The following is a 24,523-nucleotide window of genomic DNA, read 5'->3' on the forward strand; positions in this document are numbered from 1 at the left end:
AACTCCTATGGCCTGTCCTCAACATCTAATTCAAGGCATTTTCTGCCCAATATGCTCCAAAGGCCTCCCATTATATTCAAACAAAAGTCAAATTCTGAATAATGGTTTGTAAGGCGCTGCAGAGTCTGACACCTTGTCCTCTGGAAGACTCCATCTCCTGCTACCCCTCAACTCACTTAGAACAGCCACACGAGCCTCCCCGGAAAGGTTCCTCAAGAGCCCGGCATGAAGGGGCATCTCCCAGGACGGCTGCTACCAGGGTCCCCATTCCCACATTGAACCACTGCTGACCCATGCCCCTACAGAAGACCCTCGAACACTAGCAGGCCCAGGAAGCAACATTTTGTGGATGCAGCTGGACACTGTCATGCTTTCCACCCAGACAAATCTATAATTGAAGATAGATTCAAGTGCCCCTGGGGCCCAGTCCAGTGAAAGTGACCAGATCATTCCTGTCCATCAAAGGCACAAGCTCTCTTCATCTCCACCCCACTGGTGCCAAGTGTGAACGTCCTAGATTTTCGGACCATTTCATTGTATAAGGAAAACAGAAAGTACTGATTTTTAATGGAATCTCCCACAATTAAAATTTTGGCAATTTAAAAAAACAAGAGCCCCAAAAAAACAAAAAGAGCTTGGCACCTTCCCACATAAGTTCAAAGAGACTAGACCTTGCTGCTCCTACCGACTCAAGTGCAGTCTGCTTCCTCACCTCTGGAAGATCTTTAACCATGTGTCATCTTCTTAGTGAACTTTTTCCAGGTCATCCTTACAACTACACTCCATGCTGCTGTTTCCTAGGTTTTATTTCCATGTTTCACTAATCACCATCCGAGATAACTCTTGCTCAAATGACTGGCTGATTGATGGTCTGTCTCCCCCACCTAGAATGTAAACTCCATGAAAGCTGAGAATTGTGTCTATTTTTTTCCCTTCTATAATCCCAGAATCCTAGAAGAGTGTCTGGTACAAAGTACCAGGCACACAGCACATATTCATTAAATAAATAGAGTTACTCTAAATTAAAATCCATCACAAAATTCTTATCAATAAAATACCCTCTTTAATTGTTTCCTATCCTGGGACCACTTTTTAGATTTTTTTATGAAAGGGAGTTTTACTGCCACCAAAAAAAGCTGCATAAAATTATAAGTTCCAGATGCAAAATTATATATTCATTATAATTTGAATCTATTTATAGTACTTAGCATAATACTGCAACAACCACCCTGATGGCAATAATCCAAAGGTCACACATCCTTTTGAACAAGAGTCTCTCTCTACCCATTAGTCTCCACATACATACAACAATGTTGTTCTATTTAAAGCGACACTATTTTTAAGACTCTTCTTGGGATTACATCATAAACTTGATTAAAAAATAATTAAGGCCACCAAGGGCTTTCTTAAAACCAGTCCAATAGACTTTTCTAACATTGTCACACTCTGTGATCATAAACTTTGCTACATGCATCTGTACATTCAGTCCTTTTTTTCTTTTTCAAAACACTGTTTCTTTTACATGCATGATTTTGTTATATCTTCAAATCACACGCGTTCATTAACTTGAATATACCTTTAGGAAACATTTAACAAACAACTGATACCCTTTGGCACTCAGTGTATCCACACGGCTAAGCATGGCTCATGCCCCATGAGGATGACTTTCTCCTAATTATTTAGTGTACAGCTCTTGTCTTCAGTGTTCATCTCCCTCCATTTCATACCATTTGGCATGTACGTGTATGATTTTAGAACACTTTCACCTTGATGAATTAAATTTTCATCAAGAACTGATCAGGAGATTTTTAAAATCCAGAAGTGTCAGTTCTGTCTATAGCCACACCACCCTGAATATGTCGAATTTCATCAGAAGTGTCAGTTATGCCAGTTTTAAAATCTCTCCTTCTCAACATAATTATTTCTTCATCCTAATGATATTGCATAGCATGTCAAGATGAAAATCTGCAGTGATAATATGATACCTTCATTTCCAGAGATAACAAAATTACAAAAGAAATATAACAGCATAGTCACAACTGACTAATTTTTTGGTTGCCATTAACTACAGCAGACTTTTTAGCTAAGGCATATAGATGTGTAGTGGTTTTATATTAATATATGCTATATCAAAAGAAATATAAATTGATATGTGGCAATAGATATGAGTGCACTAGACATGGATTATGAAGCTGGTCTAGATGCATCCAATTTTACCTTGAAATCACCAAAGAACTGTGAAGACAAAGTAAATTTTATGCACTTTATATAAAAGTCAATAGTAGGTGTTTTATATCAGCCTTTGATCCTAGTGGTTCAAAGTGAATAGAATTTGCACACTTTAAAATTTAAGCACTATACCCACCTACATATTATCTATAACTGTATCAAAGTAGAAATCAAATTTTCAATAAAAATACAAAACATTCCAGCATCACAAAGTTGTGAACAGAAAAACAAGCACCTGGAGTCAATAAAACACAAAAAAATCCATCAACTCTGCTGAACTATGTGAGTTTATACCAAAAGAAAAAAAAAAACACTTGTGCTTGACAGGATTCAAGACAACAAACTGAAAATTACATGTCACATCTCGATCAATTCTTCTTTAATCACATCCTGTGATTAAAAGAGCACAGAAACATACTTCTTGTTTCTGATATATTTATATTGATATCTTAACCATCACTCCTGATCTCTGCAGTTTCTACTTTTGTCTCTGGCAGTAATTCTTCATTGCTAGAAATACCAGCATGCCTTCATATAAAACCAAATTCCACATATAAATCATTAGGCTGTTGCCATTCTGTTAAAAACAAACAGAATCCCAGATTTTATAAGCCCTCTTTTCTTGTTATTCAAGATTCTCACAGGATGGGAGACACTGATCAGAGTTTCTAGCTCTACCCTGCATAGCACCTGTAGCCCAAAATCCCAAAAGTGTTGGCCATCCTGATCCAACATAGGAGTCCTCATAAGCAGCTGGGTACCACGTGAGTCATCCACATCTTATTCTTTGTGTGCTGAAAATGGGCACGTCTTCAATATCAAAGAATCTGAAGGTGTATGGAAAGGAAACAGATTTGGGTTTTTATAGAGCATTCAGCACCATTTTGTTTTTTAGATCAAAGTTCTCCAGAAAGTCTGGCAGAAGTAGCTCTGTGCCTGTCATCACTGACTCCTGGCTTGACCCAGGGACCTACACACTGGTTAGGGACAGGAGTGGTAAGGAGGGAAGGACATGGGTTGGCTACTCTGTCTCAGTCTTGCCTGGGGTTGTTCCAACAGGACCCAGGGTGAGTTTCAAAAGATGGGAGCAGATTTTCAGACTCCCCATTCTCTACCTGACAACTACACAGGCCATTCCTTCAACATGTAATGGCAAGGCCTCACTGCATTTTCCCACTTTATGCTGAATTCTTCCCAACCCAGGAATCCAGAACATGAGGAACGCAGATCATTCACAGTTACAAGCCCTGGGCATCAACAACATCACCTCTGCTGCATACATAAATTCAGCGCTTTTCAAAACAAAGAATATGATTTCATCTCCTTCATCTGGTTTACCGGTCTACACGAACTATCACATTTTATACCTGTAGGAGAGAACAGCTGTTGTCGCCGCTGCCATATGACTAGGTAATACTAATATCCACTTGCAAACTTTAAGACTCATTCTCATAACAATTTCTAAATGCACAGTGAATCAATAAAGTTCCCCCAAATTCTATTACAGTTAGAAGTTTCCACCTTAACCAACTCGGTCCAAACATGTGAGAACCTGTATTTCCTAATGCCTCTTAGGGGTGAAGATTAGCCATCCATAGCTGCCCTTGATTTTGAGATTACTCTGTGCAAAGGACTTCAGTATATCCTCAGTTATTTCCAACCTCCATCTATATTTACCAACAGCAAACTTTCCTCAGTCAAAGGCAAACCACTAAAACGACCCAGAAATCACTCAAGTAAATAGCCAAAGTTTTCCTCTGAAACCTCTTCCACCAATCTCGTTCCTTTTGACAATGCGTTCTGAGAAATCAAGACAGAGCTCTCCCAAAGCAGCTCTTGGATTTCACCTGACCGACTCTCTCAGGGCATCTCCTGTCCTGGAGCCACCGGATCGCACACCGGAATCTCCCCCAGCGGTCGGCGCGGGCCCGAGAGCCCAGGACTTACGTTGTTCATGTACTCGCTGAGCAGGTCCTGGAGCGCTTGGCGCACCGCGTTGCACTCGGCCACGATCCGCTCGCGCCGGTCGTCGCGGGTGCACGAAGAGTCGGCCATGAGCGCTGCGCCACTAATGATACTCTCCAGGCGCTCCTCCAGGGACGGGCGGAACCGGGCCTCGCTGAACGTCATGGGGTCCAGGATGATCTTGTTCTGAAAGGAGCACAGTGCCAAAGAAATCAGCAGAGAAGAGCCGGCTACCTTTGTACCCTGATCTCGAAAACAGAAATTTCTGAGACCAGGACGAGACACTCCCTGGAGAATAAACCGGCTGCTTAAATAAAGACTAATGTGGCCTTGACACAGTCTCAACTTTGTGTAAGATACTTTGTCCTCAATCTAATCTTCAGAGAGAAAATGTCACGTTTTGTTTTAGAATGTGTTCTTGGGAAAGGCTGTATCAATGGAAGGGTTTTCCAAGAGACTGTGATACTTGTTTGACTTTCTATTTTTTATTTGTAGGCATCCAGGAATGCACATTTTAGTGTAGCACGGTGGGAGGCTATGAGAAGATTTGAAAGCCCTAGACTAGAACACGCGATGTAGCAGACAACCTGAGGATGCATTAGTGGTGACTTGTGTACCCACTGTGTCCCCCTCATTAGAAGCAAAGAGTCCCATGGGAGGATGCTGTTTGAAACCTGAGTAAATAGCATCCAACAGGCATATACATTACAAGTTACAGTACCTTCCACTAGGAACTAATACTTGGCCACCTGATGCGAAGAACTGACTCATTGAAAAAGACCCTGATGCTGGGAAAGATTGAAGGCAGAAAGAGAAGGGGACCTCGGAGGATGAGATGGTTGGACGGCATCGCTGATTCGATGGACATGAGTTTGAGCAAGCTTCCGGAGTCAGTGATGGACAGGGAAGCCTGGTGTGCTGCAGTCCATGGGGTCGCAAAGAGTTGGACACGACTGAACAACTGACCTGAACTGAGGAACCAATGTTTTGTATAAAAACTAGATTTCTAGAAAAGGATTCATAATGTGTGTGCATGTATCTGTGTGTGATTTGTAATAATTAACAGACACTATCCAGATAAAGGCACTAAGATGTTCCAAAAGAGCTCAGATAAGGAGAAAATAGAGATGTTTCCTAAAAGGATGATTCACAGAGAATTCAGGCTTAGCTCTGACCCTGTCAAGTCTAAGGATCCTGGAAACATGTAGGCAGAGATGTGCAGAGGTGCACAGAAATATGCATCCAGAATTCAACAGATATATCAGCCTGTATAAAGATCTGAGAATCATCAGATCTATGTGAGGGCAAGGTAGTGAATGGTATACTAGCAAAGTGAACAGAATAAGAGCAGACCTAAGAAGGCCCAATTAATCCCAAGTTACAAAGGTTTACAGAAAGACAAAAATCAAAAAGAAGACTGAAACTATAGTCAGATAGAAAGAGCAGAATCTGGAGAACAATAATTCCAGCAAGTCAAGGGAGCAGAAACACTGATGAAGTATGTGGTAACCACCTGCAGGAAACAAGAGAGACAACACCGACACTGTCCAATGGTTAGTTTCTACTGGGAACCCCTTTTCTGCTCCAAACAAGGAAGACATCCCAGCAATATTAATCAAAGTGAAATGACCTGCTGCAGAAAATGGTTTGCTCATCTTCACTGGAGGCGCACACTCAGAGATCCAAGGACCACCATGGTGGTGATGGAGTAAATGGTCTTCCAAATCTAGGATCCTTTGGTAGGACTGCCTTGCCATCCTTTGATGTCATATATACATATATCTTAGAAAACACAATTTATGATATCTACAAATATAATAAACAAAGAAAATAAGAGTAGGTGGTTATATCATTGTCCACCTGCTGAGTACACAGTATGTGCCTACTAGATTGCTTAGTGCTAAAAAGAGGGTGAAGATCATAAAAAAAAAAAAAAAAAAGAAAAACACCTTGGGTAGAATTTTTTCCTAATAGGATATAAAATAGCTACTTAGTTATTACAAAATAGATTCAGGTATGCACTCTGGGAAAGCCTGTTCTAACTCTCCAAAGCTTCCCTAGGTATTTGGGGGGGGGGACACTTCCCTGGTGGCTTAGACAGGTAAAGAATCTGCCTGCGATACAGGAGACCTGGGTTCGATTCCTGGGTCAGGAAGATCCCCTGGAGTAGGGAATGGCAACCCACTCCAGTATTCTTGCCTGGAGAATTCCATGGATAGAGAAGTGGCAGGCTACAGTCCATGGGGTCCCAAACAGTTGGATATAACCGAGCAACTAAGCATGCATGCATGCACATGCTCAAATGATCCATGGCTCTGATTCTCTGATTCCTATTAAAATGCAAAACTCAGTAATAGGGAGATCCTTTGAGCACAAGATTATGACATCCTGAGGAATGAATGAAGCAAGTGGTGACTTAGAAGGAAGCACTCACTAAACACAGACCAGGTCTGAGGTCCACTGGAATCGTGGAGTTCCTAGGAAATTACTCATTGCTCAAAGTTCTCTCTTCAGTTCAGAGGACGAACAGGAGATATGCTATTCTGTGATAGGTTTTGGCATAAAGACTACCTTCCCATTTGCATTTTCTTAGATCTTAGAAAAAGGATAATCTTTACTTAACTCAGAAGAGTGTTACTCAAATCCTGTCCCTTGTGCCCAAGTAACCTCCCAAACAGTGTCAAAAAATCACATGGAAGCCTCAGGACAGTGGATGGCTTTGCAGCTAGAGGTGTCCTGCCCGACTTGCCCTCTGTTCCAGAGCTGTGTCTGCAAGGACTTTTCCCAAGGGGATCCATATGTGTTCTCTTTCTCTTTCTACTGCTTTTCAGATGATGCATTTATAATTTTCTTTTTACCATGTAACATGCATTAAGTACTGATACCCTAATTAAAGAAATACCTAATCAAAATATAATTAGGCCATTATCCTTTATAAAGATTACTGATTTTCGAAGTGCTCTTTTATAGAAACTCCTCTTAACGTAATACAGTGAAAAGTATTTGTTCTGCCTTGAGGTTTCAGAATTATATATCAGCTTGAAGATAGATTTTTATTAAGCTTTTGGACTAAAAATATAAAGAAACGCCAACTTGATAGAAATATACTGAGGTAAATTTGAACTCAATAAAGGCAACTGTAAAAGTTTCTCTGCAGAACAAAGAAAATGTACTATTGTCATTATACTATTACTTCTTAAAGTATTTTCCATGGAATCTGAGCTTAGAGATGTAATGTTTGGATGAAAAAGTTTTCCTGGCCAGATATTTTTTGGAAACACTGTATGGCCCAGGATACATTAACACATGAAATGCTTTGGGGAATTCAGGATTAAAGAAGTCAGTTTACTGCAGCATTCCTCAAACCTATTTGAGCCTAGAGGGGGTGCCCTTTTAAAATACATACATTATCTATGAGAACCTAAGGAACACACTTTGGGGATCGTGGCAAGAGAAAATTTACAGCGGCAGCAGAATGAGCTTCAAACCTCCATGGCCCGGGGCTGTCATCAAAGTAAATGCACTGAAACATTGAGCTTGAAAACCTCTGCATAAAAGTTACACTATTCATCATATTTCTAATGGAATTATTCATTACTTATAGATCACAGGGGAGAGGCTTTAAAAAAAATCTCCCTGGAAAAGAAACAATAAATTTACAGTATTTCTATCTATATCCATGGCGGAGGTGGGAAGCACCATGATGGATATGAAAAGCTAGAGGGGAGAAGCCTCTGAAGGGAAAGAAAAGGCCTAAAGGGCAGTACACATGTGCGTGTGCATCTGTGTACATGTGTGTGCATCTGTGTGCGTGCGTGTGTGGGGGAGGGGTTGGCTGTGTGTGTTTATCTATGAGGGGTGGGTTTGGGTTATGTGTAATGGCTATCGGGATAAACTGGGGGCAGCAGGTATGGATTGTTGGTGGTGTGTGTGTGTGTGAGGGTGTGTGTGTGTGTGTGCATGTGTTTATTTTCAGAGAACTGGAGAGCTCTCAAACAGGCTTTAGGAAATCAGAAAAGAATATGAAAAAAAGAACCAGATGAAGTCAGGGGCTTAAGAACTAGAGGATAACACCATCTACTGTTGCTAAAGTGATAGGAAGAAACAAACTCCTAGAGCTGGATCCTGAGCAAGAAATTCAGAGAATGAAAGTCTAAGATGAATGAAGGAGGAGTGCTGCTTCTGAATTATTTGGGAATGACTTTAAAAAGAAACACCTAGGCAAGTTCTCTTTGCTAGCACACTGGGGGGTCATTTCACATCAGTATATACATCTTATTTTCTAGCATCAGCTCAGCGGGTCTTTGCCTCTCTGTGCGGCTGCTCTCTACTGGCCAGAAGGCACTCATCAGCAGCACCCAGGATCAAACCAGTTAGTTCCCTGGCCACTGAGGGAACGTTTCATGGGTAACATGCAAGCACCAACCAGAGAAAGAGCAAGGCCAAGGCTTCCCGTCTCTCCCTTTATGACAAACATGTGCTTCCACAAGAGGATTTTATGCTGTTTCCAAGTGTACAGGCTTATTTTTTTTAGTCCACTGAGATTTTACATTTTAAATATCTAAGTCCCTTGTTTGCATTCCTAAAGCTCATTTAATCTTTTTATCCTTTTGATATTTTAGTTCATCTTATATTGTCATTTTAGTTCATTTTAAAATTGTGGGGCTGCATTTTTTTTACTTTATCTTTTTCTTCTTTTTTTAAAATAAGGCTTAACTTTAATTTCTTTTTGTCTTGTCTATTTTCAGATTCTTTATAATAACTGAACTGCATATTTTGCATAATATTTTGTGCTTTGTGATTTTTACTTATTTGTATTAACATCTTTACTTTAAAATCACTGTTTTCATTCTGACAGTTTATAGAGTGGTAACTAGAAAATATGACCACAAAGACAGAAGCCACAATAATTCACTCCCGAGAAAAGGGGGCTAGGATCCTCTTCTACCATTAAGTTGGTGCTGTAATAGTCTCTCTCATCCTATGTAACTGATGTCCAATTTTTTTTTTCCCAATGTTGAACTATATAAAAGTTTTAACTTATAATAATTCAGGAGACCATATATTTTGAAACTACTTCCAAGAATAAAACATTCATCTGTACTCAACCCACATACAACTGTTACAAGAGCGCTGTTTTTAAATCACCCCTATCATCCATTCTCTTTACAAGGAGTCACATGATCTAAAATTTCAGGACTATACCCAGATGCTGAGTTATACTTGCTGCAAGCTCTGACACCATAGGGGGCAGCAGAGAGACCTCTGTCAAAGCAGGAAGCTGAATGCAATTCAAATGGTTTGATAGGTCCACAATTCTGTGCCCATGATATTACTACCTCCATCTTATTAAAGCGGAAGATGGTGACAGGTATGTTTCTTCCTGGACATCCAGCTAGGAAACAAAGACACCTGGCTTTGAGCACAGGGCTTTAGACTTTGAGTCTAGTGTTCCTTCCACTGTTTCAGACTGCTCATATTCAGTTAACGTGAGTCTAATGAATCGTAATTATAAAAAGTATATTTCTTATTTAAAAAAAAGAAGTTCTCTGAAACCAAATATAATGGTATAAGTATCATCCATCATACTATCTTCTTTTATGGCATCTGGGTTAACTTGCCCTTCCCATGGGTAGTTGAAAGTACAGCCATTAATTCAAGAAACAGGTGCCAGTTACTTTGCCCCAGATCAAAGAATCCTTTATTTCAAGAGGTTCACTGTCTAGTCAAAAATTAAAAAAAAAAAAAACAAACAAACATGTTGAACCAATTGTAATTTGAAAAATATACTCATAATGTTAAGGAATGACTAAGTGATGGGAATCTGCACAGTTCGGAGGTGGGAGGTAGACACAGAGATCTTCCTGGAGGAGATTACTCCTTATTTGAGACATAAAGAGTGACAAGCAGTTGACCAAGCAAAATTAGGGGTAAAAGAGGCAATGTAGACAGAATAGGAAGTGGGAACAAATGCACAATATACAAGCGTATCACAGTATACCCAGTGTATCAGAAGCAACTTACTGAAGCTGAAGTGTTAAGTCTGAAATCACAGGTGTGGTGTGCCATGATGGGGCCCTAAGCAACTCTATTTTAAGAGAAACTTTTGCATAAACATAGTTAACTGACCATATCCACTTGCTGCAACTATAGATCCACCAGTTTCACAAGGAGTCACATTTGACCCCAGCAGCCCCTGTCAATCCCAGAGCCATTTCCTGTCTAGTGGGGACTTCTTGGGCAGGCAACCTCTGCTCCTGCTCCAGCCTCCTTACTGGCCCAGGTGAGACCCACTCAAAACTGTGCCAAGGCTCCTCCTATACTGTCTTCTCTTCCCTGCTAATTTCACAGGTAGTTGACATGCATTGCAGTTAAAAAGCTCTCTTGGCCTATTTCTGCTGGTTCTCTCCCACCTAATCCTCCACAGACAATTCCTTTATTACACATCTAATCCCATCGGTCTTGGGATTTGTTTCTCCAAGGACCTGAACGGACAAAAAAGGAGACAAAGTTGGTGAAGAGAACAACAGCCAGATCTGAGGTGCCTTCTCTGCTGTGTTAGGATGCTTTCACTCTGTAAATGCCCCTTCAGACACCAGAGAGTCATCAAGAGTTTGAAACATAAGAGTGATATAATACTGTTTGGTTTTAGAAAGTTTTCTCCAGCAGTAGGGAAGTCAGCTTTGGCAGAAGGAGAAGGCAGGGAGCAATTATCAAGCCTTCAGAACCCAGAAGAAAGATGGGCTGAGTACAGAATTGTGTTTGTATAAAAAAGATTAAGGGCATTGTATTGGGACACATTGAGAATGTGAATCTGCAAAATTTAGACATATATTGGCTATAAGAATGTAGAAGGAGTCAAGGATAAAACCTAAATTCCTGGCATGAGTAACATCAAAATGCACACATCAACCAGTTCTATCCTGGGCGTCAGCATCCTATTTTGTAAGTAAAGTTTTATTGGAACAGTCAGGCCCATTCATTTACATACTGTCTATGGCTATTTTCACACTGCAGTGGCACAGTTTAAAAGTTATGACAGAAACTGTATGGCTCACAAAGTTTGGGATATTTCCTGTTGACTCTTTAAGAAAACATTTGCTGATTTTGAACAACTGTGATAGGTAACAGGTAAAGAAGAGCAGGTCTAGAGTGTCTATGATTTATTTAAGTAGAAAAATCTGGTGGAAAGTTGATTATAAGTATTGATATATGAAAATGGCCCAGCTATAAAGTGGAGGATCATTAGAATAAAGACTGGAGTGGAAGCCAGGAGAATGGATGTCCTATCCCAAGGAGATGGAACAGAATGAGATCAGTGAATCCCAGACAGACTGGGAAAACCTCAATATATCACAGAAAAAAAGTCCACAAATGACATGATAAAGAATGGTCAGAGAGATCTGATCAGACCTAGACTTTATGGCCATAGTTTACAAGGAAGGATACTAGGAAATTTTATAAAAAGGGTAAATAAGCTCAAGACTGAAAATGTCCGGTGAAACTAAAAGGTAGGAAGTTACCAGTGGCAAATTTTGTGCTTCTATGTGTATATCTGTGTGAATGTAATATTTATTTACAAATAATTTAATCCAAAAGCCATATCAGGCTCAATGGAAAGTAGTAGAAGCAATTTATTTAACTGAATAAATTGGAGATGAAACAAAAATATTTTCAAATTCATAAAAAAAAGTTAACGTTTTCCAGAAGGTTCTAAAAATAACTAGAAAACAGAAAGAACTAAATGATATCAAATTAGGAAGGAGAAGATAAAACTACATATGTCTGATTGCAGATGTTATAACTGCTCACTTAGAACAAATGAGAATCAACCAAAAATTTATTGCAAATTAAAATTTTTAAAAATTTATGAAAGCATTTATATTTATATGCAAAGTCAACTGCCTCTATACATACAAGAACTATCCAATTGGGAAGAGCAAATTTATAAGGACAAGAATTACAAAACAACATGCACAGAAAAACACACTTAAATGTCAACTAGATAGAACAAGAAATGTGCTGAAGAAAGGTGAATGGTGTAAGCACACACTTCAAGCACAGGGCAGAGGTAGAACTGTAACACACACCCTCTAGCTCTGGAGTCAAGTTCAATGGAATGGCCATTTCTCCATCTTAGACATTAAAGTAGTGTCTAGTAGTAGTGTAATGTAGTACATGATTCTTTCTACTTTAAGAAGGTATAGAAAACAGTGAATAATGATCAGAGAGACAAAAACTCACAAAATGCTTTGGGTTGTTGTTCAGCTGTTCAGTCGTGTCTAACTCTTTGCAAGCCCATGGACCACCACATTCAAGGCTTCCCTTCCATCACCATCTCCTGGAGTTTGCTCAAACTCACATCCATTGAGTTGATGATGCCACCCAACCATCTCATCTTCTGTCGTCCCCTTCTCCTCCTGCCTTCAATCTTTCCAGCATCAGGGTCTTTTCTAATGAGTCGGCTCTGCATCAAGTGGCCAAAGTACTGGAACTTCAGCTCCAGCATCTGTTACTTTGTTATTGTTTAGTCTCTAGGTCGTGTCCGATTCTTTTGCAATGCCATGGAATGTAGTGTACCAGGCCCCTTTGTCCATGGGATTTCCCAGGCAAGAATACTGGAGTGGTTTGCCATTTTCTTCTCCAGGGGATCTTTCCCACCCAGGGATCGACCCTGGGTCTCTTGCATTGGCAGGTGGATTCTTTACACTAAACCACCTGGGAAGCCCACAATGCTACTTTAATCTACTTTTATTTTGTTATCTATCTCCAACCGCACAGCAGGCATTATAACATACTTTTTCTACCAAGACGGAATTCAAATATTTCTTAGTCTTTCCTGAGCTATGGATTAACAACCATCTTGTAGTTCTTACCTAATGGTACTCAAAGCAGCAGATGAGCATAACTGGTGTAGGTGGTAAGATCAGGAACATAAAAGTAATATATTTAATTACAGTTATGTCAGTAGAAAAGCTCCAGCACACAGGTAACCCTAATGGAGTGGTTTTATACCCACAGATTACATTTCCAAGATTTTTAATGCACAGCTGAGGAAAGTGAAGGGTTTTTTTGTTTTTTTTTTTTTTTCCCTTTACTAGCCAAGAAATTGCTTGCTAAAGACTGGGAGAAAAATCTTATTTATTATCTTTAGATCTTCCGGGCTTTCAATCTTAATTAAACTCTTTAGAGAAGTACTTAGTCATCTCAAATGCATACAGAATTTTCAAAATGCCAGAAAAGACAACAACAACAAAATGATTTAATCAATTGCTTTCCTAGCTCTAATCTTATAAACATGGAAAAAGCCAATGCTAGTGGTATGAGTAAGTTCTGTGTTTCTTTGTTGTTTGTGACAACTCTGTAAGATAAACGTGCCCTGGGTTTTTACTACCTACATAGTTCAAAGTAGCAACTAAAGAAAAATAATAAATTGTGCTGTTCTACCTCATAAACACCAGACCTTCACCACCTACTGTCCAACATAGCTATTTCAAATCAAACAAGCAGAAGAAAGAATAAATGTCAACATGCCCTTCTACAACTATTCACTTTCATTTCTAAAAGATGTCCAAAAAAAAAGTCTCACAGAGGAAGGTAGCATTAGTCAAAGTCATTCTTCAAAAGGAACATGTCATTCTGGTCTGGAGTAATTAAAGCTATGCAAATCAGAAAACTTAAATGTCAACGAATGTTTAAAGGAGGGAATATTTCTCCTTTAAATATTCTGAGACTTTTCCTGGAATTGGCAACAATGTACATGTCTTAACCACCCTCCCCCCCTTTTTTTTGCACTTTTATCATCACTTCATCCTATTTATCTCTGTGTATTTAAACTGTGTTCTTTGTCTTGTCTTGGGGTATAACTGGGTAGGTTTTTTGGTTTCATTGATAAAATAGCCTTTCCTTCCTTCCTTCTTTTTCTCAAGTACGAAGTTTAGGAGTTTTTCTGTTTCTTGATGCATGAAGAAGTACAAAGCTCTGTGGTCTGGAGTGAAGGGTTCCCTAGCCTGGGTGAAACATGAAAATGACTGAGTCTTCCCAGAAAAATGGAAACTTTGGTTCAGTTCAGAGCTTTCTGTGGCCTTGCTCTGTCAAAGTCATCCAGGTCATAGAAGTCACAGAGAATTTCAGAGTTGTCAATATCTGTTAAGGCATTTAATTTTATTCACTGTATTATTTTGCTGCACTGAAATAATTCCAAACAAAGCAAACAAATGAACAAGTCCCAGCAGTACCTATCAACCAATCATTCACTAGATGGTAAGACAGCATCACCACTCAATGTCCATGAATCTGAGCAAACCCCATGAGATAGTGAAGGACAGGGAAGACGGGCACGCTGCTGTCCATGGGATCACAAAGAGTTGAACATGACTTCGCTACTGAACAACAACAAAGTGTTATTTTTTAAATGTCTATCATGTGGTTGTGAGCTCAGTCGTTCCTGACTCTTTGCGACCCTATGGACCGTAGCCCACCAGGCTCTTCTGTCCATGGAATTTTCCAGGCAAGAATATTGGAGCTGGTTGCCATTTCCTCCTCCAGGGGAATCTTCCCGACCCAGGGATTTAATTGGCATCTCCTGTGTCTCCTGCATTGGCAGGCGGATTCTTTTACCACTGAGCCACCTGGGAAGCCCAAAATGTCAGCTGTCAGTTTAAAATCTAATAATCCTTCAGGCAGTCTCTTCCAGTCTCCGTTACAGTGTCTACAGATAAAGGGGGGAAAAGGCATTTTATAGTCCTGAAAATAGAGAATGAAAGACATCTAGTGATAATGAAGCATGGTCCTAATTCCGATTCTGAATGCTGTAAATCCTCCTATTAAAGATTGAAGTCTGAGATAAAAGCATAAATCAAGACCATTTTAATACATTAACCGAGGTGTCTAAATCAAAAGTATGTTATTTGTTTAGTTTTAAACACTAATTCTCCCTGTGGTGTATCAATAATTAACACAGATTCATTTTCATCTTTTTCATTGTTTGCCAAGCTTCTCTCCCAGTATGAATCTATCTCTAAATACAAAGTTGTTCATGGCCTAACTGGGGTAACATTTGAAATGGAAAATACTAAAGGTACTGAGTTTTAATCACGTAATTATTTTTATTAAGCTACAGAGAAATTCTAAGCTTCATTTTTGGATTTGACTTAATTTTTAAGATTGCATTTTAAAATCGATTTCTTAACACTTTCTTCTCAGGCATATACTTGAAGATAAACTAATTATACCATTTATAATACCCTTAAGATATTATTTATAATTAAAGAGTTTAATTGGAACTAAATGACAAAGATAATGACTTGATAATTATACAGCACTTTTTATTCTTAGATATCTAATTTTTTTTGAAAGAGAACTCTATCTAAGACCACATTAATTTCATTTTAATTTCATTTGAGAAGAGAATCTGCTATTTAGCAAGATGAAGTTATATATTTACCAAAGGCAATGGATTAAAAGAGCTGGGTGAGGAAGTCCGGCTGTGGACTCTTCGTCCTGGATGTTTTGATCTTATGGAAACCAGTTTCATTTTGCCTAATTCCATTATCTGTGTATGTTGCTGAGTTGTTACAAGCAGTTCATGAGCACAGTATCAAGTTCTGACAATAATAGTAGTTAACAAATCACAGTGAAGCAGGGCAGAGGTATTATCCTCTGCTTTACATTATGGACTGATCAGAAAGCAAGTGTCTAAACTGTCTTTAATCAAAATGAGCCTTTAGAGGGTAGTAGGAAAAAAAAAAAACTGATTTTACTATTTGGCTGAGAACACAGCATATTATCACTTCAGTCTCCTTAACTCTCTACATTGTTGACCCTTTTTTTAAACCAGTCCTTATCCTCTTTGACTTTCTGTGTGAAGTGTTAGTTGCTCAGTCCTATCTGACTCTTTGCGACCCCATGGACTGTAGCAGCCAGGCTCCTCCGTCCATGGAATTCTCGTGACAAGAATACTGGAGTGGGTAGCCGTTCCCTTCTCTAGGGGATCTTCCTGATCCAGGGATCGAACCCAGGTCTCCTGCATTGTAGTCAGACTCTTTACAGTCAGAGCCACTTCTGGTGGACTTCTGTGTAGTACTTAATACAATTTACCATCCACTCCTTAAATTAAGCCTCACCTGTGCTAAAGGACTTCCCTGGTGCTCAGACGGTAAAGTTCCTGCAATGTGGAAGACCCGGGTTTGATCCCCGGGTCGGGAAGATCCCCTGGAGAAGGAAATGGCCACCCACTCCAGTATTCTTGCCTGGAGAATCCCATGGACAGAGGGGGTTCCAAAGAGTCACACAGGACTGGGCAACTTCACTTCTTGTGCTAAAGGAAAGCGTGTTTTACTGTGAGTCTCCTTGTACCTCTCTGACAGCTCCTTCTCTCATTCCTTCCCAAGTTTCCCCCTTGATCTACATGAGCAGTTGCATATCTCAAGGTCCTGCTCCTTGTCCTCAGAAGTCTCCTCAATGCCCTCTTTCCTGGAGACATCTCTTACCCAGGCCTTAGCCACTATCTAATCATGAACAAGAACTCAGATCCCATGTCCAGTCTTGTCTCTCGAGGTCCAGGCCCTTCTCTATAGCTGCATACTGACCATTGCCAACCAGATGTCCAATTATCACCCCAAGTATAAAGGAACTCTTCATCTTCCTCCAAAGTTTAGCACCCTCAGTCCTATGGAGGAACAAGAAGCAGGAGAGAAAAACAGGAACCTAAAATCTCACTTCCTCCAACTGGTTCGCTAGTGAGAGATTAGAACCCATGAGAAACCCTCACTTGACAAAGAAATAAAGTGTTGCTCCCACAGGCCAGGTGCTTGCTGAGACCACACAGTAAAACCTTGAGGAGTCATTCTGGCTCTGAAGCCCATGTGCTTGCAGCCTCATTCTCTCAGGCACTTCTATTTAAAGATCAAGCATTCTCGTAATATATGCTGTTGTTTAGCTGTTCAGTCATGTCTGATTCTGCAAGCCCATGGACTGCAGCATGCTAGGCATCCATGTCCTTCAAGATTTCCCAGAGTTTGCTAAAACTCATGTCCTTTGAGTCAATGATGCCATCCAACCATTTCATCCTCTGTCACTCCCCTTCTCCTCCTGCCCTCAGTCTTTCCCACCAGGAGTAAAATGGTACAGAGGTGGACAGTATGGATTAAAATCTTGGCTCCAATTCCTTCTAGCTGTGACTTCTGAGCAGACTGCATAAATAACAAGGGTCTTAGTTTCCTTATTTATAAAACAAGAATAACAGCAGTATCTATAGTGTAGAGTCACTGAGAAAATAAAATAGCCTATGTAAGGAGCTTAGAATACTATACAGCACAGAGGAGTAATAAATTTTAACAATGAAGTCATTTAAAATAACTCTTTCAATTACTTTGTGTGTGCTTAGTCACTCAGTCATGTCCGACCCTGCAACCCCATGGGCTGTAGCCCATCAGGCTCCTCTGTCCATGGGGATTCTCCAGGCAAAATGCTGGAGTGCGTTGCCATGCCCTCCAGGGGATCTTCCCAACCCAGGGATCAAACCCAGGTTTCCTGTACTGCAGGTGGATTCTATAGTTTCACTGTTGCTCCACCCTCTACCCCATACTCAGGCCATTGTTATCTCTCATTTGCTCCATTATCAAACTCTAAATTAACCTCCTTTCTTGAATAAGTTATTTTTCCCTAACAGATCGTTCTTAAAATTCTTCTCAGTCCTTCTGCTCCACTGGTCCAAAACCTTCAATTGTTGTCAAACTACCTTAATCATCAACTACCTGACAACTTAGAGATACCACTTATCTTACCTGGCAGTTCTCCAATTCTATTTTCATCATTCCTTTTGTAAGATTTGTCAAAGTCCCCAAAAGAACTTAGCAATGGGTTGCATTTTTCATTCAACCCTCAGAATTGGGATATCATTTTCAGCAAGGACAACCTAAAGAAATGTAACTTCATATCCATTCACTTTAAGTCTCAGTGACCTTCAAAATTCTCTCCAGTCTAACCGCAATATCTGCCTCTCAATGTCATCTCCCAGGACTCTCCCTAGAAACTCTTGGTTTGAGACGAAGTCGTGCCTGACTGCCACATTCCGCCTCCATACGCTTTCACGGGTGCTATGATATTAATTCTCTTTTGAAAATTGTGGGCCTCCCTGGCGGCTCAGTGGTAAAGAATCTGCCTGCAATACAGGAGACACAGGTTCTATCCATGGGTCGGGAAAGTCCCCTGGAAAAGGAAATAGTAACACACTCTATATTCTTTCCTGGGAAGTCCCATGGACAGAGGAGTCTGGCAGCCTACAGTCCATAGGGTTACAAAGAGTCAGACATGACTTAGTGACTAAACAACAACACTGATTATTTTAGTACCTTCCTCCCCATTGCTTGTCTGAAGCCCATGTTGACCCTATGCAGGGCAGACTATCTTCAACTCTCTGTATACAAGACTCTCTTCTTAAGTCCCATTATTTAATTCCCTGTAGTTTATCATCCAGCTTTCCCATTTGGCTTTTGTCTTCTTGTCTGACATTACTACGCATCATTAGTGGGAGGTGTGTGTGTGTGTGTGTGTGTGTGTGTTTAACACAGAGACAGAAACAGAGGGTTAGGAAGAGACCAACAGTTAGGACATTTTTCCCCTGCATTTTTGTATCTTCTACCACACCCAGCTGAATGCTTTGCACATAAGTAGTTGATAAATATTTGCCAATTAACAGATTGAGAATTCCATAGGCAGAGGAGCCTAGCAGGCTACAGCTCATTGGGTCACAAAGAACTGGACTTGACTGAGCAGCTTTCACCTTACTCACTTATAAGAATAATGTTTTTTAAATAACCTTAAAAAACCAGGGCTTATAAATATGTTATATTTCTGTCTAAAATCCTCTCCTCCATTTTACTTTTTAAAAAGTAAAAATGGCAAGCAACCTGAGAAAAGAATCAAGAAGTGACATGAACTCAATAATCTAGCAACTGAATAATTAGTTACTGGATTGTCAATGGTTTAAATTTTTCTAAGTTTAATAATAGGAGAAACAAACTTCTAATCCCCCAAATTAGTTATATTCTATGTCTGCGATTTGGAATGTTAAATTATCCACTTAACACAGAAAGTCAATTTATATTTCTCAGAAGCAATTATGACTTAATTGCTGTTATCAACCTAATAAATTACTAGGTGATTTCCACAAACTGGTTATACACTCAAATTTCATGTCTGATGAAAGAATAATTGTATCAATATTCTGCAAATATGAAAAGGAAATTGGTTCATTGGCCACGAGGGAAATGCATACACCTTGAGTATAAACTCATCTATCTTCTTCTGTCTACTTTTAAGCACGCAAATTAAGATGGGAAAGATACATTTTGCCTCTCACAGGAGTAATGTACAATACATTAATTGCTTTTCAAGAAACACAGCATGGCCTGACAAATATTCTTTGTACTTAATGAGGATGTCATGTTCTCCTTTGAAGTCTGGATTTTGATATGCACCCGATCATACAGAGTCTTTGTATACCACTGGAACACAGACACCGAAAAGGGTTAACCCAACTAAGAAGATAATGGATGCCCTTTGGAACACAGTAGAATGCTTATGAAGGAATGTCATGTCTCCTCTGGGGAAATTGATATGGCCACAGTGCAGAAGGCTGAGAAGAAATTATTGGAGGATAATCTCATGAGCCACTAAGATCAAAACAGTGAGCACTTTCATTTGTGAATCCTTTCAACAAATGTTTATGCTCACCGTATTGATGGAAGCATGAATGAGACCTGGTCTCTGTCCTTCTGGTGTTCACATCTGTAGACACAGAACTGAAAACAGAATAATACACTTACTACTAGTATACTCAATGTCTAGTAGCAACATAAAAGGGATAGTGGTTTAGTTAAAAGGAAAATTAGAGACAGTTTCAAAAAATAAAGCACCTTGGTAAGAATGAATATAAATTTCTTAGGTTAAAAAAAGGCAAAGAAGTTCAAACAAAGAAAGCGTCACGAGAGGGAATGTATGAAAGAAAGAGCAATAGTACATCTGAAGAATAACAAACAGCTAATTATGACAGGACATGGAACAGAAGGTGAGAAAAAAGAGAATCTGAGATAAAAGAGGTAGTGAGGGTCCTAGTGAAGTGATCTGATGCCATGCTAAGAACTTCAAACTGTATCCTGGAGATGGAATTTCACTGGTAAAGGAAACATAATATCTGATTTGCATTTTGGTAAAGCTAGACCATCAGAGGTAATGGGATAGAGGCGAGCAGGCAGAGCAAGCAGTGAGCAAGTTATTTCAATGGCTCAGGCCAAAACATGGACCTGAGTAAACGGTGGTCATAAAACATGAAGGTGAGAGGGTCCAGCCAAAAATTGTAAAAGGAACTGAATTTAAAAGAGTTTAAGATTAACTGGAGAGGAAAGCAGGTAAGAGTTAGGCTCTCAGCTTTCTGGATTGAATAACCACATTCATAAAGGTCACACTTTAATCTAAAATAAGAACTACTAAAAGAAAGGCTAGGCTTGACAGGGGGAAAACATTATGTTTAGTTTGAGAGCACTTGGATGCTTAGATGTTATCCAGATTAACATGTCATGTAACCAGATGGACACTGGTCTGGAGCTCCAGAGAGAAGCTGGGACCAGAGAAACAAACATGCAGTGCATGGGACCCCAACCAGCCAAGCCTGGAGGTCCTTTAGTGAGAACTGAACAGAGTAAAGATAGAACTCTAGAGGAAAAAACACACTTAAGTGGCTGGAAAGGGAAGCAAGCCCACGAGATGGGAGATGTAAGGGTCAAAGAGGCAGGGGGGAAAAAAGTCAATAGAGTCATTCTGGAAGCTTAAAGGAAATGTAACCTGGAAGAAGAATCAGTTTAAGGAAAGAGATGCCTCAGTGCGAAAACAGTTACCTGGGAAGTTAAACCTCCACAAGTGGCAGCCATCTAAGGCAGGTGGCTTGATGACTTGATGACTTTTAAATTTATCAAAATCTACGATATATTGATTTAAACCCAAAGCACATGGCAAGGTCAAATACACATTATTGTTTTTGTTGTTACTGTCTGCAATTTTGCACCATCAATACTTTCTCTCCTTCTTAAATGTAAATAGGCTTGAACGGTAAGTATTAATATAACCCTTGCAAGTAAACTGACATACTCATTTTGCCTCCTCTGCCCTCCAGCAGATATTGTCACACATTCCTTCTTTCTCTCATTCGACAAATGTTTCTTGAGAGCCAACTATGCACAAGGCCATGTTAAGTACCAGAAGTAAAATTGCTACCATAATTTTTTTTAATGGGACACCTTTTAAAAGAACATGAATTAAAACACATGATACATGACTGTATACTTCCTTTACTGTTCATGAAAACTCCATGTGGATGTGTAAAATAGAGAGCTCCTGGGGCGCTGCTGTCTAGCACAGGGAGCTGAGCTTAGAGCTCTGGGATGACCTAAAAGGGTGGGATGGGAGGGGAGGGGAGGTGGGAGGACGGCTCAAAAGGGAGGGGGATATATCTATACGGATAGCTGATTTAGGACTTCCCTGGGAGCGCAGCTGGTGAAGAGCTTGTCTGCAATGCAGGAGACCCTGGTTTGATTCCTGGGGGAAGATTTGTCATGTAACTCGGGATTTCCACCGGCTGTGTCAGCAAGATTTCCTGGAGAAGGGATAGGCTACCCTATCCCAGTATTCTCAGGCTTCCCTGGGGGCCCAGACAGAATCCACCTGCAGTGTGGGAGACCTGGGTTCGATCCCTGGGTTTGGAAGATCCCCTGGCGGAGGGCATGGCAACCCACTCCAGTATTCTTGCCGGGAGAATCCGCATGGACAGAAGAGCCTTTCGGGCTACAGTCCATGGGGTCACAAACAGTCAGACACACCTAAGCAGCTAAGCACAGCATAGCTGGTCCGTGTTGTTGTACAGTAGAGGCTAACACAACATTGTAATCATACTCCAATTAATAAAATAAAATAAAACACGAACTACAAAAAAAACGCTTCATGTGGAGAGTCATGAAAGCTGGAAGTCCCATTACTTCCGAGCAATCTGCCATCTAAGAAAAATGCAGCTCTGTTAGCTTTCTTGCCTGAATAAATGCTATCTACCTGTTTGCAGTCCATGTAGTTGGGATGTTTCTCTTGGTCTCAATTCTTTTAGGCTCTTTCACTTTTATCTATATCTGCTATGTTCTTTTCACCGCTAAGACTCCTTGTTCTACTCTGTACCTCGCAATCTCCACCCTCTCCAGCAGTCAGCAATATACGAATTACTGGCCACGTCTTCCACCACTTATCTCTATTCCGCACACACAGCCTGTGGAAAGCCCGACTTACACAGCAGAAGGTCTGAACTGCATGAGTTTAAACCAGTCACAATGTGCATGGTTTCACCATCGTTATTTACCTCCTAGAATTCTCTATTCTGCTCTAGTCTGGCAGCAGTTAACTGATAAGAAAATTAGCCTTTCTTTACAATAACATAAAAGGAGGAGCAAAGCAATTAAATAGAGCACAGTGATGGAAAGTTACTAATGAATTACAAAGGATCTTTCTTCTCTTTCCCCAGCCCATCCTGGTACATTGACTCTGAGTGCTGGTTTTAAATTAATTACTCCTTACTTAGGAAAGTAAACAGTGGTCGCTAGGGAGTGACAGTTTTATAATATACAGCAATTATTCTCTGAGAAAATGATTCTATGTACAATTGGGTTTTGCATAATTATAAATGTATAACCATAAACAAAAAGCATAACGAGCTGAAAATGACAACAAAGAACAAACTGCAGAATTGGGATTGTTGTTGACATTAGCAAAAGAAATAGATGGTAAATCAAAGTTACTGGCAATGATTTAGAAAATTGTTTGAAGTTTCTGGGCCAAAGACACACATGTGGCTTATATCTTATTTCCTAGCACATGATTCACCAGTAATGAGGCTTGTATTTGCATTTTCATGTATGTGGCAATCTGACCATTACTTAGTTTTGATTTAAATATATATAATTTATAGAGTCTACTTTGAGGAATAGGTCCATATTAACTAGATTTACAATATAAACTTTGTTACAGTAACAAATTTTGAAACATTTTTAACTTACAACCAAATAGGTAAATTTAGATCATTTTCAAAAAAACAAATTAAGATTAAATTATTTTTATACTGAGAAAGATAATAATGCAAAGGCATCCATTTCTCACCAGCACCATAGCTAGTATTTATTTGGCGTTTATGTCAGCCAGTCTACAAAGTGTTTTTGTATGTTTTACTAATTCTTGCAACAAATTTCCATGGCCTCATTAGACCCATGGGAAATGAAAGCTTCAATTCAGTTCAGTTCAGTCGCTTTCACTTTGAAAGCTTACAGACCTGCTTAACCATCAGGGAAGGCCAGGAGGTAACCAAAACAGTTCCACCTGAAACATGAAAACCAATGGCTTCTTTTACTTCCAGGCCAATCAACAGCAACTGCTTGACATGTAGTGCGTGGGAACTCTCAAACTCTCCTGTGTCAGTAGAACAGAAGAAAGACAGGGAAGCTTCAGGTTTTTCGAAAGACAACTTAGTGGCAATGTGAGAAAATGGGCTGAAGAAGATTGGAGGACTGGAAAGGAAATCACTTAAAAGGTCTTTGTCAAGATGAGACACAAAATTCTGGCAAAATCAAGTATCCCAAAATATTTCTTAACTACGGATCTCATGTGAAAACTGATAAGCAGGGACATGGGAGGGAATTCCCAGCCATCTAATGGAGGAAGTAAGACTTGTATTTATGGCCATAGTGAAATATGGTAAAGCCTAGCAATCATGATAGGTTAAGTGCTTTGGACATTTGCTCTGGAAATTTCAGTTTGAGACAGAACTCTTTGTCTTTAACATTCAGCACTTTCCAAAAACAAAACAAGAAATGGCCACTGATGATTTCCTCCCAGTAATGCCCTCCAAAGGCAGAAGGTGCTGCTAGGTGTGTGGAATAGAGACTTCAGAACTCATGATAAATGAAACTGGATGACATTGAATACCCTTTCCAATCTCAAAGTTTTATAGAGTGATGAAGAAAAGAAAATCTTAGTAGTAAATTAGTTTCAAAATGAATGGACTCTGTGGATCTCTCCCTGTTTCTCTCTCTCTCTCTCTCTATCAAGGATAAATAGATAGTGTTCTATCATTAAAATGTCAAGTTTTTTTTTATACTGACCTAATTGAAAAGCACTTTTTAAAAAACATTTTAAATAATGTTTCTAAAATCAAACTTTATAAAATGCTTTAAAGAATATATTCAATATTATACCATGACCCACTGGGAACAAACTTTATTTAGTGTTTTTTAAACAC

General features: G+C 39.7%; 1 protein-coding gene across 9 annotated transcripts in view; it reads right to left on the reverse strand.

Annotated features, from left to right (window-relative positions):
- The window catches only part of CTNNA2 (catenin alpha 2), a 1,320,632-nt gene that overhangs the window by 822,344 nt on the left and 473,765 nt on the right, over positions 1–24,523 (reverse strand). For all 9 annotated transcript variants that reach the window (XM_070479775.1, XM_070479805.1, XM_070479797.1 and 6 more), the window contains exon 7: positions 4,177–4,380. In XM_070479775.1, the coding sequence (XP_070335876.1) occupies positions 4,177–4,380 (204 nt within the window). The remainder of the gene's footprint in view (positions 1–4,176; positions 4,381–24,523) is intronic.

This window comes from Odocoileus virginianus, chromosome 2, assembly GCF_023699985.2.
Source record: "Odocoileus virginianus isolate 20LAN1187 ecotype Illinois chromosome 2, Ovbor_1.2, whole genome shotgun sequence".
NCBI classification, from domain to species: domain Eukaryota; kingdom Metazoa; phylum Chordata; class Mammalia; order Artiodactyla; family Cervidae; genus Odocoileus; species Odocoileus virginianus.